We start from the raw sequence: 17,142 nt of genomic DNA, 5'->3' as shown, positions 1-17,142 counted from the left end.
GTCTTCGGAATATTTCGGTTGGGAAAAATTCTAGCAAGCGGACTAGGTCAAGTTATAGTAAATGGACGACAAGTCCAAGTATCGATCCCACAGAGACTATTGTTTAAGTACTAAGATTTAAATTACTCGATTTAATCTAGGCAAACAATAATAAGTGAATTGATGATAATTTAAACTAGTTAAATTAAATTATGCTAAATTATTAACTACGCTCGACTTTGCAGGACAGGTTGAAACTTGGGATATTTTCAAATTTAATAAAATGATCGGGAACACACAACGGTCCAAACTTTGATTAGTATCATGCATTGGAATTAATTAACCACAGATTATTCGATGCCACGATGAAATTTCCTGAATTAACTATAAATCTATTTCTAGAATTTATAATCCTATTTTCATTTAACAGTCCAATTATTTCTAATTGAATTTAATCAAACAAAAATGCATTATTCAATGATGGAATCACAACTGTCGCCTAAAATCGCACATTGAAACCGAATACTATTTCTAGTCGATTTAACTGTGTGTTGATTAATATTTTTGAAGCTAAATTTAATCTATTCTCTTTCGAGTCGAGATCAAACAACAAACATGCAAATAATTGGCCAAATTAAGAGCACGAGAATTGCGCAAACATTAATCAATAACATAGAATTGATTCATAAATCAATTAATCCAATGAACGAACATAATCAATAGTTTGTCCCTATCGTGGTCCCGATCACAAGAAAAATTACTCCATAAATTCAAGACTAGAAGAAAATCTAATATTCGAATTCATGAATGAAAATAAGAAAATAAGAGAAGAGAAAATCTCAGCGATGGTGCGCAGATCTTGCGTGTAAAGAGCGCGGTTTTACTCTCGTTCTTCCAAGTCGTCGCCGCCTTCAAAAGTCTCTCCAATTCTTCTCCTTTTTTCTGATCTGAAAAGTCCCGTCCAAAAATTCCCCCGTAATTTTTTTTTCTTTTTATTCCTTCAAATCTCCATCGAATCTGCGCAAAATTTTGAATCTGATAACAATTACACGGACCCCGTGTAAGCCTCGGGTGTAGGGTCTGTGTACGTTCGAATAAAAATTCTTTCCGGGAGATGCTGGACACGGACCCCGTGTGGGGGTCCGGAATAAGGTCCGTCTTCGTCGGTAATTTTTCATTCTCGGATGTTGCTGGACACGGACCCCGTGTAGGGGTCTGTCTGGGCTCGTGAATTTCCTTCCTTGGGATTTTAGGACACGGACCCTTACACGGGGTCCGTCCATAGGTCCGGGAGCTCTCATTGTGCTATTTTCCTATTTTTTCGGGAATTTCTGACATGGCATTGTGACGCTTGACTTTTCTTTCTTTTCTTTGGCTTTTATCATCTTTTGGTCAAACCTGCAAATAGCAATAATAACACGAATTAAGCGCAAAACTCGGAATAAAAATGCCAGATAAGCACGAATATGACAAAATAAATTCTTTAAAACGCTATAAAATTCGTGCTTATCAACTCCCCCACACTTAACCTTTGTTCGTCCTCGAACAAATCAGACAAGAAATAAAGATGAAACATATTTTAGATTCAGAACTCAAGTAGTACAATCAAAACTTCTCAATTTGTCAAACTCCTTCACTCCCGGTCAAAAGATCATGCTTCGAATATCACAAGATTCGTTTTCATCAAAAATCAAGATTCAAACATTACCCAGTAAAGATCAACGGAACGAGATGTGTGTAGTGTGCAAGTCAGAATTCATACTCATCAATAGCTACTTGGTTTCAGGATCACTTATATTCATTTTCTTTTTAGAAATGCCCCATATGCTTGACTTTCATACCCCTCTCTATTAAATGTTGAACGATAATGACTTGGTTAATAGGTCTTTTTAAGCTTATAACGTAAGGCCAAGGCTCACGGCTACAATAGAAGTATGAGAATCAAAAGTGAGGGAATAAACATATTCCTGCCGTGCATTCATTCAACTTTTAACTCGTCACCCAATCATTGTACTTTTATCATCTTTAGAGCTCTATTATCTCCTTTCTTTCTCATTTTACTTCAACTTTCACCCACTGATTTTTCAGGTGTCTTCAAAACCATACACTTTACATCATTTTTTTTTTCAATCATAAATCCACTTCTTTTCATTCAAAGGTAATTCAACACTCCTTCAAATATGTCTTTTCTACACATGTGTGTTGGAACATTTCAAAGCGCTCGAAGGGTTTATTTCTCTCAAAGTTCGGGTAGGATAAAAGTGTATAGGCTAAAATTTTGGTAGTTGATGTGGGACATTGAATAAATTACAAATGGGGTCTAATTGTGTGTCATTGACACACACCATTCGATTTTTACAGGCTCAAGAAGGGTTACTAGAGACAATAAATGATGTATCAGGTAGGCTTGAAAGGCTCAAACGGTCCAAAGATCGCCTAAATCATCCCTAAGTCATCATCGTTTGTATTTTCGCTTCGAGGGCTAATCAGACGAGTTTTGGGTTTTTTTTTTTTAAGTTCACCTTACATCAATTCACTTTCTATGAGCAAAAGACTGACCACGTGCATGGAATGAAATGTCAATACAGAACTGGTTTATGTCTGACTCTCTCTTTGCAACTACGACTCCTCTTATTCAAAACTAGTCATGAAACGATTTCCCGGGTGATCCAAAATCTAACAAATTAATCCGGTTATCAAGTAAAACAAGGGTTCTTTCTCTAGATATAGTCTCATCCTACGTGAAAAGTGTTGTGCAACGATGTGTAACAAAACTGTCCTACCCCCACACTTTGAAATCGACACTGCCCTCAATGTAAAGCGATGTAATATTAATTAACAAGACAGTTAAAGCAAACACACTTCCCTGGAAAAATGTCGAGTAGGTGGTGACAATGGGGTAGACCGCATCAATACCTGAAAAGAACGACATTGAATACACAAGAAAACGTAAAAAGGAATAGGAAAAACACTCAAGCACTTAAACAAAACCCAAACGAGAATAATCATAAATAATAAGAAGTCCCCTAAGAGCAACAACATCTGAATGAAATGTAAAATAAACAAACGAGAAAAATGATCAAAGCCATCACAAGTCCTAACAAAATAAAGCTAACTACTCATCATCTGATCCCAGCTCCAAGTCCTCCAAGCCATCGAGTGTGGATCTGTCCCAAGGTGGTGCATAGGCATCGTTTGAATGGTGCTCGATGCGAGCCAATCGAGTGTGTATGTCGTCCATGCAATCAAATAAGGACGAGAAAACCTGATGTGTACCTCTCGGGACGCGCTGTCGAGGGGGAAAACCAGCTTGAGGTCCAGCTCGGGCATCCAATGCCGCTTCTTCTTCCACACAATATTCCCAGGCTCGCTCATCAATGGTAGGGGGAGGCACTGGTGGGTCACGGGATGGGGACTGATATGTCGACTCCCTAGATTATGGTACCAAGCACACTGTCTGAAAATGAAGTACATGCCGTGCATGGCCTGGGGGGTGAGCATCTGTGTAGAGGTGGGCAGGAGGGAGGTCTCACCAGTGAGATCGATGCCATGGGCTGCCAAGATCCTGGAGATGATGATAGGGAAGGGGGCGTAAGGTGTCCTATTATTCGTGGGGTCAATGTGGGCGACTGAGCGCATATGGGAAAGTATGATCGACGCCATTGGAATAGCAGGAATGGCCCCCAAACCATTCAACATCTTGTCAATGATATAGAGATCCATATGGCTGACCTCGTTGTTCCCGGCTTTCCTTGGAATGATATTCGCCCCCGTGAAGTAACAGATGAGGCGATCCAATAGCGGGAGGGACGTCGGGAGGACACTGGAGCGGGAGCCAGTAGGAGATGTGCGGTACTGGAGTCGGCGCCGAGCCTCAGGGATCCGGAAAGTGATGTCTGACAGGAAGATATCCATCTGATTGAAGACCACCGGCGGCCCGTCATTAGGGACATTCAGAATAGCGGCCAGGTAGGCGCTGGTAAACTCAATAAGAACTCCTTTGACGTAAGTACGCAAATGAGGCAGCCCGGTCGTCTCTTTTTCCTCCACATTCGCGTAGAACTGCCAGACCAAGTCAGGGTAATACGGTCCGGCGATGTCCAGAATAGGTCCCCATCCAAATTTATCAAACTCTGCCCGGAGTGGCACCTCGTGGTCAATCCGCGGATGAATAGAACGTTCCACAATGACGGAGTTCCCATGAAGCACCGAGTACCAATCGAAATTCTCTCGGCAGGTGAACCTTAAAGCATCAAATGGCAACCTGGCGGACCCGGAGGATGAGGAAGCACCGCTTCGTGCACACTTGCTGCTCTGTTTTCGAGGAGGCATTTTGATTCAAGCAATTATATCCGAACAATCCAAAAATTCAATCACCACAATCCAACCAATCAATCCTAACTTCAACACACAATGCTAATCAATCCAACATCAACGTGCTCAACAATAGAATATCCCGAAGAAACCACGGTAACAATTAAATCCAAGACAAAGCAATGCCCAATAATCCAACAAGTGAAAAACAAACACCGAACCGTGAATATGAAAGAATGCGCAATAACTCACTGTCGCACGGTGGTGGAGAATGGCCGGTGGTGGTAGTAGGGCGACGCAGGGACGGCTGGAGGCGGCGGGGCGAGAGGCGACGGAGAGGAGTGCAGTCGAGTTTAGGGATTTAGGGATTTGGAGGCTGGGGTTCGCGATTTTATTCTGAATCTGCCAAGAATTAGAAGGCACGGGCCCCGTGTAGGGGTCCGTGTATGCTCGGGAATCTGGCATTTTTGAAAGTGAAACACACGGACCCCGTGTAGGGATCCGGATGAAGGTCCGGCTAGGTTCACAAATAGGTAAGGCTGTGCAAAGGCCTACACGGACCCTGTGTAAGGGTCCGTACAAGGGTCCGGGTTGGCTCGGAGTTTTGAAAATTTGGGGAGAATTAGACACGGACCCCATGTAGGTGTCCGGATAATGATCCGTGTGAGCTCGGGACATCAAAGTGTAAATTTTTTTTTCTGATAAATATGTGAAGCCAGGAATGTACAATTCTATAAATCTACACATTAAAATTGAAACTCAAACAAGCACACAAGATGCAAGAATTGTACAGAAACTTCCCTGGCCTACGTGACGTTCTCAGTCCGTTGGTTATAATAAAATCCCCACACTTCGAGATCTCTCACTGATAACGAATAAATATCTGCACCACCATTCGCTGAGATTAGCTCACGAAATATGCAATAAACAAAAAGAACGAAAATTAAAATAAGAGATGAAGGAAAAATAAACTAAACACTGGGTTGCCTCCCAGTAAGCGCTAAATTTATAGTCGATAGCCTGACTTTACTCCCTGTATTCAGTTTGGATCCTGCAGATCCACGGTGATCGGCTCACCGGGCATGGTACCACCATGATAAACCTTCAACCTATGTCCATTTACCTTGAATGCTCCAGTTGCTTCACTAGTGATCTCCACTGTCCTATAAGGGAAGACTTGTGTGATGGTGTATGGTCCTGACCACCGTGAATGCAACTTACCTGGCATCAACTTCAGTCGAGAATTGTATAATAATACCAGTTGTCCCACCACAAATTCTCGATGAACGATGTTCTGATCATGCCAACGTTTGGTTTTCTCCTTGTAAAGCTTGGCATTCTCATACGCATCCAACCTAAACTCATCCAGTTCATTCAGTTGCAGCACTCTCTCGTCACCTGTGGCTTTAGCATCAAAGTTCAAAAATTTAGTAGTCCAATAAGCCTTATGTTCAAGTTCAACAGGTAGGTGACACGACTTCCCAGACAATAGTTTAAACGGGGACATGCCAATGGGGGTTTTAAATGCAGTGCGATAAGCCCAAAGTGCATCGTCGAGTTTTCTAGACTATTCTTTCCTTGAAGCACCGACAGTCTTCTCAGGAATGCATTTAAGTTCTCTGTTCGATACCTCGACTTGGCCACTAGTTTGATGATGATAAGGTGTGGCCACCTTATGTCGGACCTCATACTTAGCCAACAAACTGTCAAACTGACGATTACAAAAGTGAGTACGCCCATCGCTAATAATGGCTCTAGGTGTGCCAAAACGTGAGAAAATATTTTTCGTGAGAAATTGAACGACAACCCTAGAATCATTAGTTTTGCATTCAAGTGCTTCCACCCATTTAGACACGTAATCAACAGCCACCAAAATATACTTGTTCCCAAAAGAGACAGGGAATAGACCCATGAAATCGATACCCCATACATAAAAAATATCACACACCAAAATATTATTAAGTGGCAATTCATGTCTCCTAGAGATATTACCTGTGCGCTGACAATTTGATCATTTTGTAACATATTCATGTGCATCATTAAACAATGTAGGCCAATAAAAACAAGACTGGAGGACTTTTGACGCAGTTCTGGTTGCCCCAAAATGGCCTCCAGCCGGACCAGCATGATAATGAAACAAAATTTCACTTACCTCTTCCTGGGGAATACATCTACGGACTATGCCATCTGCACATATTCTAAACAAATAAGGATCCTCCCACAAATAGTATTTCAAATCTGAGAAATTTTTTTTCTTTCGCTGATAAGTAAAGTGGGGAGGAATGAACTTATTGGATAGATAATTAACGAACTCGGCATACCAGGGTAAACTGTTGATCTCAAAAAGTTGTTCATCCGAGAAATCATCGCGAATAATATCCTTACCTGAACTTGAATTTTCCAAACGCGAGAGATGGTCAGCAACTTGGTTCTCTGTTCCCTTCCTATCGATTATTTCCAAGTCAAATTCCTGTAACAGAAGAATCCAGCGAATTAGCCTTGGTTTTGCATCCTTTTTGGCCATCAAATATTTCAAGGCTGAATGATCGGTGTGCACTACAACTTTGCTCCCTATTAAATAAGATCTAAATTTATCCAGAGCAAAAACCACAGCAAGAAGCTCCTTCTCTGTAGTGGCATAGTTCAGTTGGGCAGCTGACAGTGTCATACTAGCATAGTAGATGACATGGATGCATTTTTCCCTCTTTTGCCCTAACACTGCCCCCAGAGCTGTGTCGCTTGCATCACACATCACCTCAAATGACGACCCCCAGTTAGGTGCTATCATCACAGGTGCGGTGATTAATTTCTCTTTCAAAACTTGAAATGCCTGCACACACTCATCAGAAAAATCAAAGCGCACATCTTTTATTAGCAAATTTGTCAGTGGCTTAGCAATGCAAGAAAAATCTTTTATAAAGCGCCTATAGAACCCTGCATGGCCTAAGAAACTATGCACTCCTCTAATGTTTGTTGGGGCTGGGAGTTTTTCTATCACTTCAATTTTAGCCTTATCTACTTCAATCCCAGTTTCAGAAATTTTGTGTCCCAACACTATTCCCTCTCTCACCATGAAATGGCATTTTTCCCAATTTAAGACCAGATTTGACTCCTCACGTCTCTCCAAGACCTTAGACAAATTAATCAAACAAGTATCAAATGAAGAGCCAAAGACAGAAAAGTCATCCATGAATATTTCGATAAAATCTTCAATCATGTCATGAAAAATTGCCATCATGCAGCGTTGGAAAGTCGCTGGTGCATTACATAGACCGAATGACATTCGTTTATATGCAAATGTCCCGTAAGGACAAGTAAAAGTGGTTTTTTCCTGATCTTCAGGGTCAATAGGGATTTGCATATACCCCGAATAACCATCCAGGAAACAGTAGAAAGGATGTCCAGCTAACCTTTCCAACATTTGATCAATAAATGGGAGGGGGAAATGGTCTTTACGGGTGGCGTCATTAAGTTTTCTATAATCGATGCAAACACGCCACCCTGTAACAGTTCTGGTAGGCATTAGTTCATTGTTCTCATTTTTTACTACAGTGATCCCACCTTTTTTCGGAACAACTTGCACTGGACTTACCCACCTACTATCAGAAATCGGGTAAATAATACCTGCGTCCAGTAGCTTTATCATCTCTTTCTTTACCACCTCTTGCATAGCTGGGTTCAGACGCCTTTGAGGTTGGGTAAATGTCTTGTGGTCGGCCTCCATCAGAATTTTGTGCATGCACATGGATGAACTGATCCCTTTGATGTCTGCAATACTCCAACCTATGGCTTTGATATTATCTCTCAGAACTCGCAACATCTTTTCTTCTTCCGTACCTGTCAAAGTAGAGGAAACTATCACTGGCAATTTATCATTATCAAGTAAAAATAGATATTTTAAGTGCGAAGGAAGATGTTTCGTCTCTAGGATTGGGGTTTCTTCGATGGATGACTTTAAAGGTCGTGGGACATGCCCAAGCTCCCCAATCCTAGAGTACCGTTTTTGAAATCGATCTGCCTGCTTCCAGATAATGAATACACTCGTCTAGCTCTTGATTTCCCAATTCTTGTGAGCTTGAATGGGTCATACAGACCGCCAAAGGATCCTCACCAAGTAATTCCTGCAACCCATACTCAACAAACTCGTCAGTAGCATCAATTCTAAAACAGTAAGATGTATCATTTGGATATTTGATAGATTGAAAAACATTAAACACTACACTCTCATCATTCAATCTCAACACCAACTCACCCTTGTGTACATCTATTAGAGCTTTCCCAGTGGCTAAAAATGGTCTTCCTAAAATGAGAGGAATCTCACGATCCTCTTCCATATCTAAAACAACAAAGTCCACTGGGAAAATAAACTTGTCAACCTTCACTAAAACATCTTCTACTACTCCCCTAGGGTATTTAATAGATCTATCAGCCAATTGTAGGGAAATTGTAGTAGGTTTAACTTCACCAATTTCTAGCTTCTCAAAACATGAATAAGTCATTAAATTAATGCTTGCACCTAAGTCACATAAAGCTTTACCAAAAAATGAATTCCCTATGGTACAAGGAATAGAGAAGCTACCTGGGTCCTTAGCTTTTGGAGGCAACTTATTTTGTAAAATTGCAGAACATTCCTCCGAAAGCTTCACTATCTTAAAATCCACTAGTTTCCTATTGTTTGATAGAATTTCTTTAAGAAATTTTGCATAGGAGGGCATTTAAGCTAAAGCCTTTGCAAACAGGATATTTATGTGCAGCTTTTTGAAAATCTCAAGGAATTTTGAAAATTGATTATCCAGTTGCAGTTTCTTTGCTCTTTGGGGAAACGAGAGTGAATTAATATTAACAGTGGGGTTCGAGTTTAGAAACTTACCTGCTTTCCTTGCGTCCTCGGGCTCTTTCTTGGATGACCCCTTTTCTTTCACATTTTCTTCAACATCAGCTACATCTTGCTTTATGAGAGATGTCACCGTGACTGCATTGACACCTTTCGGATTCTTTTCCGTGTCACTAGGTAGTGAACCCGGAGCTCGTGTAGCCATTTGTGTCGCCAACTGCACTAGTTGAGTCTCTACCCTTTGCATCATTGCATCATGATTTTTCCATCTCATCTCATTCCCGGCTATGTACTTGACTAGCATATCCTCAAGATTCGACTTGCTATCATGTGGCTTGAAACCGGGTGGCATAGAAGGTCCAGTACCTTGCGGAGGTTTAGATGGTTGCTTAGGAGGCTTCTTTTGTGTAGGATGTTGTGGAGGATTGAAATATGGTTGCTCAACGGTATTTTCTGATTGCCTCTACCCAAAATTCGGATGACTCCTTCAGCCCGGATTATATGAGAAACTGTATGGATTATATTGTTGTCGACCCTGGTTTCCCACATAATTCACTGAGTCCCCTCCAAAACACTGTATTCCCTCACAAGACATATCTGGCATGAATGGCATTTCATTAGATGATCCACCAACTATCTCAGCATTTCCCTGAATTTGATTCACTGGCTTGACTGGTAATGATTTATTTGCTTGTAACTGTGCCTATCTGATGTGTCAATCCATCAAGCTTTGCTGTGATCGCTGTCAAAGCATCCATATCAAGGAATCCGACTTTCTTTTCCCTTCTGTTGTCTTGCCAACCTACATTGCTCTATGCCATATTAGATATGATTTCAAGCGCTGCGGTTGGCGTTTTCCTATATAGGCTACCGTTCGCTGCTGCATCAAGCATAGATCTTACAAATGGATCCACCCCATAGTAGAACGTCTCAACCTGCTAGCCTATCGAAAAACCATGTCTCGGGCACATTCTCAACATCTTTTTAAACCTTGCCCATGCTGAATTCAACGATTCCCCATCTCTCTGTCTAAATGATGTAATTTCATTTCTCAACCGCGTAATCTTGGTTGGGGGAAAATAGCTGTGCATGAAGACCTCGACTAACTCATCCCGTGTAGTAATAGAACCAGCTGGAAGGTCTCGAAGCCACTCCATTGCTTCTCCTTGCAGGGAGAATGGAAATAGTCTGAGTCGAATGGCATCAGTACTCACCCCATTGCACTTGATTGTATCACAGATCGATAGAAAATTCTCCAGATGTGCATTGGGATCTTCAGAAGGTCATCCTCCAAATTTTACTTGGAGTTGAATCATCTGGATGACGGCCGGCTTCAGTTCGAATGTATTCGGACAATACTAGAGCCATAACCTCCAAATGCTGGCCGATGAAGCTCCATTAACGTACCATTATCCTCTTCCCCGGCCATGCTCTCTAATTCTGGCTTAAGATCTATTTCAAATTCCTGTTCAGATTCGACTTCAAAAGCTAAGTTGTTGTTCCTTCGATTTCTACGGATGCTGCGGAGAGTGCTTTCAATCTCTAGATCAAGTGGCACTAGATTTTCAAAGCCTTGAGCACGGCTCATATAACACGAGCAGGACTCCTGAAATCAAAAAGTCCAGTGCACGATTCAAGCTCCAAAGAAAGCAAAAATCTGAAATAAAAAGTAAAAAAAATGCTTAAAAAATTTAAAATAAGAACTAAGAATAAATGTCTAGTCTCAAATAAATAATTTATCCTAATATTAAACAGATAGTCCCCGGAAACGGCGCAAAAAACTTGACCGACGATTTCGGTTGGGAAAAATTCTAGCAAGCGGACTAGGTCAAGTTATAGTAAATGGACGACAAGTCCAAGTATCGATCCCACAGAGACTATTGTTTAAGTACTAAGATTTAAATTACTCGATTTAATCTAGGCAAACAATAATAAGTGAATAGATGATAATTTAAACTAGTTAAATTAAATTAAAATATGCTAAATTATTAACTACCCTCGACTTTGCAGGACAGGTTGAAACTTGGGATATTTTCAAATTTAATAAAATGATTGGGAACACACAACGATCCAAACTTTGATTATTATCATGCATTGGAATTAATTAACCACGGATTATTCGATGCCACGATGAAATTTCCTGAATTAACTATAAATCTATTTCTAGAATTTATAATCCTATTTTCATTTAACAGTCCAATTATTTCTAATTGAATTTAATCAAATAAAAACGCCTTATTCAACGATGGAATCACAGCTGTCGCCTAAAATCGCACATTGAAACCGAATACTATTTCTAGTCGATTTAACCGTGTGTTGATTAATATTTTTGAAGCTAAATTTAATCTATCCTCTTTCGAGTCGAGATCAAACAACAAACATGCAAATAATTGGCCAAATTAAGAGCACGAGAATTACGCAAACATTAATCAATAACATAGAATTGATTCATAAATCAATTAATCCAATGAACGAACAGAATCAATAGTTTGTCCCTATCGTGGTTCCGATCAAAAGAAAAATTACTCCATAAATTCAAGACTAGAAGAAAATCTAATATTCGAATTTATGAATGAAAATAAAAAAATAAGAGAAGATAAAATCTCAGCGATGGTGCGCAGATCTTGCGTGTAAAGTGCGCGGTTTTGCTCTCGTTCTTCCAAGTCATCGCCGCCTTCAAAAGTCTCTCCAGTTCTTCTCCTTTTTTCTGATCTGAAAAGTCTCGTCCAAAAAGTCCCCCGTAATCTTTTATTTTTTTCTTTTTATTCCTTCAAATCTCCATCGAATCTGCGCAAAATTTTAAATCTGATAACAAGTACACGGACCCCGTGTAAGCCTCGGGTGTAGGGTCCGTGTACGTTCGAATAAAAATTCTTTCCGGGAGATGCTGGACACGGACCCCGTGTGGGGGTCCGGAATAAGGTCCGTCTTCGTACGGTAATTTTTCATTCTCGGATGTTGCTGGACACGGACCCCGTCTTGTGGTCCGTCTGGCTCATGAATTTCCTTCCTTGGGATTTTAGGACACAGACCCTTACACGGGGTCCGTGCATAGGTCCGGGTGCTCTCCTTGTGCTATTTTCCTATTTTTCCGGGTATTTCTGACATGGCATTCCGACGCTTGAATTTTCTTTCTTTTCTTTGGCTTTTATCATCTTTTGGTCAACCCTGCAAATAGCAATAATAACACGAATTAAGCGCAAAACTCGGAATAAAAACGTCTGATAAGCACGAATACGACAAAATAAAGTCTTTGAAACGCTATAAAATTCGTGCTTATCATCTGTCTTGACCTTCAGTTGGTGGTAGCCTGACCTTAAGTCGAGCTTGGAAAAGACTGAAGCTCCTTTGAATTGGTCAAACAGATCATCTATCATTAGAAGCGGATACTTGTTTTTTATTGTGATATTATTCAGCTCTGTATAATCAATATACATTCTCATGCTTCCGTCCTTCTTCTTTACAAATAGGACAGGAGCTCCCCACGTTGATGCGCTTGGTCGGATTTGCTTCTTATCCAACAATTCTTGAAGTTGCTCTTTGAGTTCTTTCAACTCTGTCGGAGCCATTCGGTATGGTGCTTTTGAGATTGGTGTAAAATTTGGTACTAAATTAATCTCAAATTCCACTTCGCGGCCGAGAATTTCGCCAGGGAGTTCTTCAGGAAAGACATCCGGGAACTCTTGTACTACTGGAATCTCTTCTAGTGTAAGTGGGGTTTCATTCTTTACCTCGCTTAGCATAGCTAGGTAAACTTCTTCTCCACTTTTCATGGCTTTCCATGTCTGACAAGCAGAAAGAAGAGTCTTTCGTTCTTTAGTCTTACCATGAAATAAAAGTTTCTCTTGGCGTGGAGTTTGGATGGTTACCGTCTTTCCATGACAGTCTACTAAAGCATGATTCTTGGCTAACCAATCCATTCCAAGAATTACATCGAATTCCACCGTGTTTAGTTGGATTAGGTTTTTGTTGAAACTCTGATTATCTATGAGAACATCAATATCCCGATATAGAGTGCGAGTTTCTAAAATCCGATTTGTAGGAGTTGCTACTCTATATGGTTCTTGTAAGTTATCAGGCTTAGCTCCTAACTTCTTGGCAAATCTCTTAGACATGAATGAATGCGTAGCACCACAATCAAATAACACATACACAGGTATATCATTGATTATAATGGTACCTGCTACGACATCATTTGAGTTGTCAGCCTCTTCTTGAGTAAGAGCATAAACTCGAGCATTTGTCTTGTTTTCCTTAGGTTTGTATGAAGTTGTTCCTTATGCTGGACCATTCCTTGGATCTGAAAGAGGGCATTGAGCAATTCGATGGTCCATCTTTCCACAACGAAACAAGCTCCAGAATTCCTACGACATTCACCATTGTGAACGAATCCACAAGTTTGACACTTGACTCCCTCTTTGCTTTATTTAGAAGAAGTGGTTCCTTTGGATGGAGCACTAGTAAATTGGTTGCTTGAAAACCTAGGCTTCTTGAATTGTTGGCCCGATTGATACTGGCTTGACTGAGGACGTTTGAGTTTGTTCTCACCTTCACACCTCTTGATGTCATTCTCAGCTCTGATGGCGGCTCCCATCAATTCATCAAAACTATCGGGTTCGATAACAGCGAGTGCAGATTGAATGCGGCTGTTCAACCCTTTCTTGAAGCGATGTATCTTCAGGGCCTCGTCTCCCATGATGGTTGGGGAGTAAGTTCCCAATGAGTGGAACTTAGATGAATACTCCACCACTGTCATGTTTGGTTCTTGAACCAAGCTTTCAAATTCTGACAGCTTCTACACTCAAACTGCTATCGGGAAGTACTGCTTCAGAAATGCCTCTCGGAACCTTTGCCAAGTGATAGTTCTCGTCCTTACATAGCTGGTGAGACTCCTTCCCACCATTTGGCTGCTTTATCCACAAGAAAATGTGTAATCACATCTACCTTGATCCCTTGTGGAACCTCAAGTAGTCGAAGATGATTCACCACCTCTTTCATCCAATTTTGTCCGACCTCAGGATCGGAGCTTCCATCGAAGTTTGGGATTCTAGCTCTTCGTAGAAACTCAAAGTGTTGCTTAGTCCCATTCTGAGCTGGAGGTGGTGGCGGTGACTGATTAGCATTAGGGTTCACTAACCCTTGTAGCGTGGTTACCACAATCGTGGCTATAGCCATCAAATCCACCTGACCGAGGCCAACTGCTGGTGGTGGTTGTGGTGGTTGTTGTGCATCTTCATCATTGCGGTTGTTGTTGCGGTTGCCGTATCGAGGATTGCGATTGTTTCTAACTGGTCGTCCGTCCATTTCCTACAATTATGAAAGTTCTAAGGTTGATGGCAGAATAGAGACTAAACAAAGGAAGCAAAATGATTAGTAATTGCTCAAAATTAAATATGAAACCAATGGATAGAAATAAATTTTCATTGATTTCTCAAGAAAGTGCAATTACAACTAACCATCGAAAATGCTAACAGAAATGTAATTGGAAAGAGTGCTATTACAAGGAACTACTACAGAATGTCTAATCTATCACTTTTCCTAATCTCAAATCCATAGGATCCTCTTCGACTTCTTCATCTTCTTCGAGATCCTCCTCAGGTTCATCTTCATGGTTGGCTATTACTGTTTCCAGATGTTCAATATGACCATGCAGAACTGCATTCTGGTCGCTAAGGACTTCAACAGTCCTCTGCAACTCATGAATCTGAGCATCAGTCTGTTCACAATACTGATTATGTTGGTGCACGAGTTGGTGATTATGATCCTTAAGCACTTGGATTTTCTCAACTAAGATATCACGTAACTCGATTAACTCTACAACAGTCTCTTGGGAGGTTTCAAACTCTTCTTGAGTTCTCCTATTCCTCTCTTCTGCCTCATGCAGATAATGAGCATAACCTTGAACATCATCTTTTAAGTGTTCTACTTGACGCTCTAATTCATTTTTGTCCAGCTCTAGGCAATAGTTATGTTCCTTTAGTTTCTCTAGCTTCTTCTCTAAGCTCTTAATGTAGCTACCCTGGTCCGCCATATCCTACATCCAAAACATGAGAGTGAAGGTTCAAAAATGATCTCAAGAGTACAAGTCGAGTTATAGACAATTGCTGGAATGAACAGAATCAGTACAGCCTATAACATTCAATGGAAGAGAATAGCTCAACATTTCAGTCTCAGAATCTCGTGAAAAATTTACTAAAAATCCTTCACATCAAGAACATGAAGTGTACCAAATTTGGTGCAAACATACTGAGCCGTTTGGAAATGAAAATTCCTCAAAGTTTCAAAAATCTGGAAAATTTTATGGAAATGATGATATCCCTATCTAAACGAAGGATTTTGGGGTTCTTCGGCGGTGCTAGAACGAAAGCTGGGTTCTAGGTTAGGTTCTCTTCTCGAGAGCTTTCCAACCGTATCTTTTAATAGTAAAAATTCTTCCTGGATCAAAAGTTATGGTCGTTTGAAGTTTGAGCGAAAAACACCTCAACTTCCATGTCATTTTGCAAGGCCTACTGCATGCGTTTGCTGGAATTCACTTCCTACTGAAATTCTGATGCTACTGCAGTCAAATCTGCTGCTTTCCAGCATTGTTAGAACCAGTCTGCTGCATTCCGATCTACTGATTTTCATCTGCTGGTTCTGGTTCCAGACTACTGGTTTTGATGCTACTGTTTTTCTGTTATCTGCTGGTTCCGGTCTACTGATTTTGGCCTACTGATTTTTTTTCTACTTATTTCAGTAGTCTATTACAGTAGCTTATTTTCAGTATTATATTACAGTAGCTTATTTTCAGTAGTCTAATTCAGTAACTTTCAGGACTTATTTTCAGAAGTCTATCAGAACTTATTATTTCTAGTTCCTCCTCCCCAGATTATGAAATCTGGTTTGCTCTGATACCACTTTAATGTCACACCCCGGGATGGGGGTTGGTTGACACCGGCGTTGCTCTCAAATTTACATTCGAAAACAACAAGCCTCAGAAGTACAAAATTCAGAAACCAGTCTTTTATTCATAATACTGAATAATTCATTATCTGTTACAACTCAAATAACTAATGTTTTACAGCGGAAATGTAAAACCAGACATAACAGTGTCTTGACAAATGCAGCGGAAACAACAAAAATAATAACTGAGAACAACAGTCTTCTTCACCAGCCCCAGAATTGATTCTGCTCTTCTTCTTCTAACAATTCTTCTCCGTTCTTATCTGAGATGGGTTTGGTGAGAGTGATATGGTTGTTACTCAATAAGCGGGGCGGGAATAACTCCCAGTTTTCGAAATCATTTTCAACAGAAACGTAATACAAATAATATACAGAAAACTCTTCTTTTCAGAACAGGAATCAATATTCAGAACAGAAATCAGAAATTAGCAAGTAAGTAAGCACGTTTGTGAATTTCATGGCTAAACTGATATCAGTCCCCTATATGTTCTCTCCTCTAAGGGATGAGGCCAGAATCAGAAATCAGAATTCAGAAATGTTCAGAATATATATTCCTATCATTAGTTCACTAGGTTTCAGTGCTTCAAAATCAGATATCAGAAATATATAAAATAGGAATTATCAAATTGATTTTAAGATATTTATACATAAGCCCACTTACCGTAATTTGCTATAAGATTTCGGTAGAAGTCTGGAATCTGCTTGTTCTTGCTACTGGTTTCTACTGCTCGAAAATAAGCATTCTCTTAGCTCGAAAATTCAAGTGATAATCTCAAGATTTGTGTAACACCAATTCAGAGGTTTGAAGGTGTTATTTATAGGCAAAATTCTGACTGTTAGCCTCCCAATTAATGGTCATAATCTGCCATTAACAACCTTTATTCCATGTTAAATGTTTCAATTACAAGTCATGAGCTGAATCAGTAACTGTCTGCTGGAATCTCGTTCTTCTACTGCTGGATTTTATCTGTTATTTGCTGCTGGATTCTAATATGCTGGAAAATACCAACTTCTGAAATATTAGCTTCTGATGAAATTTTGCATTGTTGCTGAACTGCTACCAGCTTCTGAAA

At 40.3% G+C, this 17,142-nt stretch overlaps 1 protein-coding gene across 1 annotated transcript; it reads right to left on the bottom strand.

Annotated features, from left to right (window-relative positions):
- Window positions 1-5,332: 5,332 nt before the first annotated feature.
- LOC142554766 (uncharacterized) lies at window positions 5,333-5,800 on the bottom strand. The gene has a single exon (XM_075665444.1). The coding sequence runs from the start codon at window positions 5,798-5,800 to the stop codon at window positions 5,333-5,335; it is 468 nt and encodes a 155-aa protein (XP_075521559.1).
- Between the last annotated feature and the right edge of the window lie 11,342 nt (window positions 5,801-17,142).

Source organism: Primulina tabacum, chromosome 8, assembly GCF_025594145.1.
Source record: "Primulina tabacum isolate GXHZ01 chromosome 8, ASM2559414v2, whole genome shotgun sequence".
NCBI classification, from domain to species: Eukaryota; Viridiplantae; Streptophyta; class Magnoliopsida; order Lamiales; family Gesneriaceae; genus Primulina; species Primulina tabacum.
The sequence above is the reverse complement of the archived record's forward strand: the minus strand, read 5'-3'. Positions and strand labels throughout refer to the sequence as shown.

Bases quoted from the DNA above. Each gene is read 5' to 3' on its own strand.
- LOC142554766 (XM_075665444.1), bottom strand. From the start codon at position 5,800: ATGTCCCCGTTTAAACTATTGTCTGGGAAGTCGTGTCACCTACCTGTT.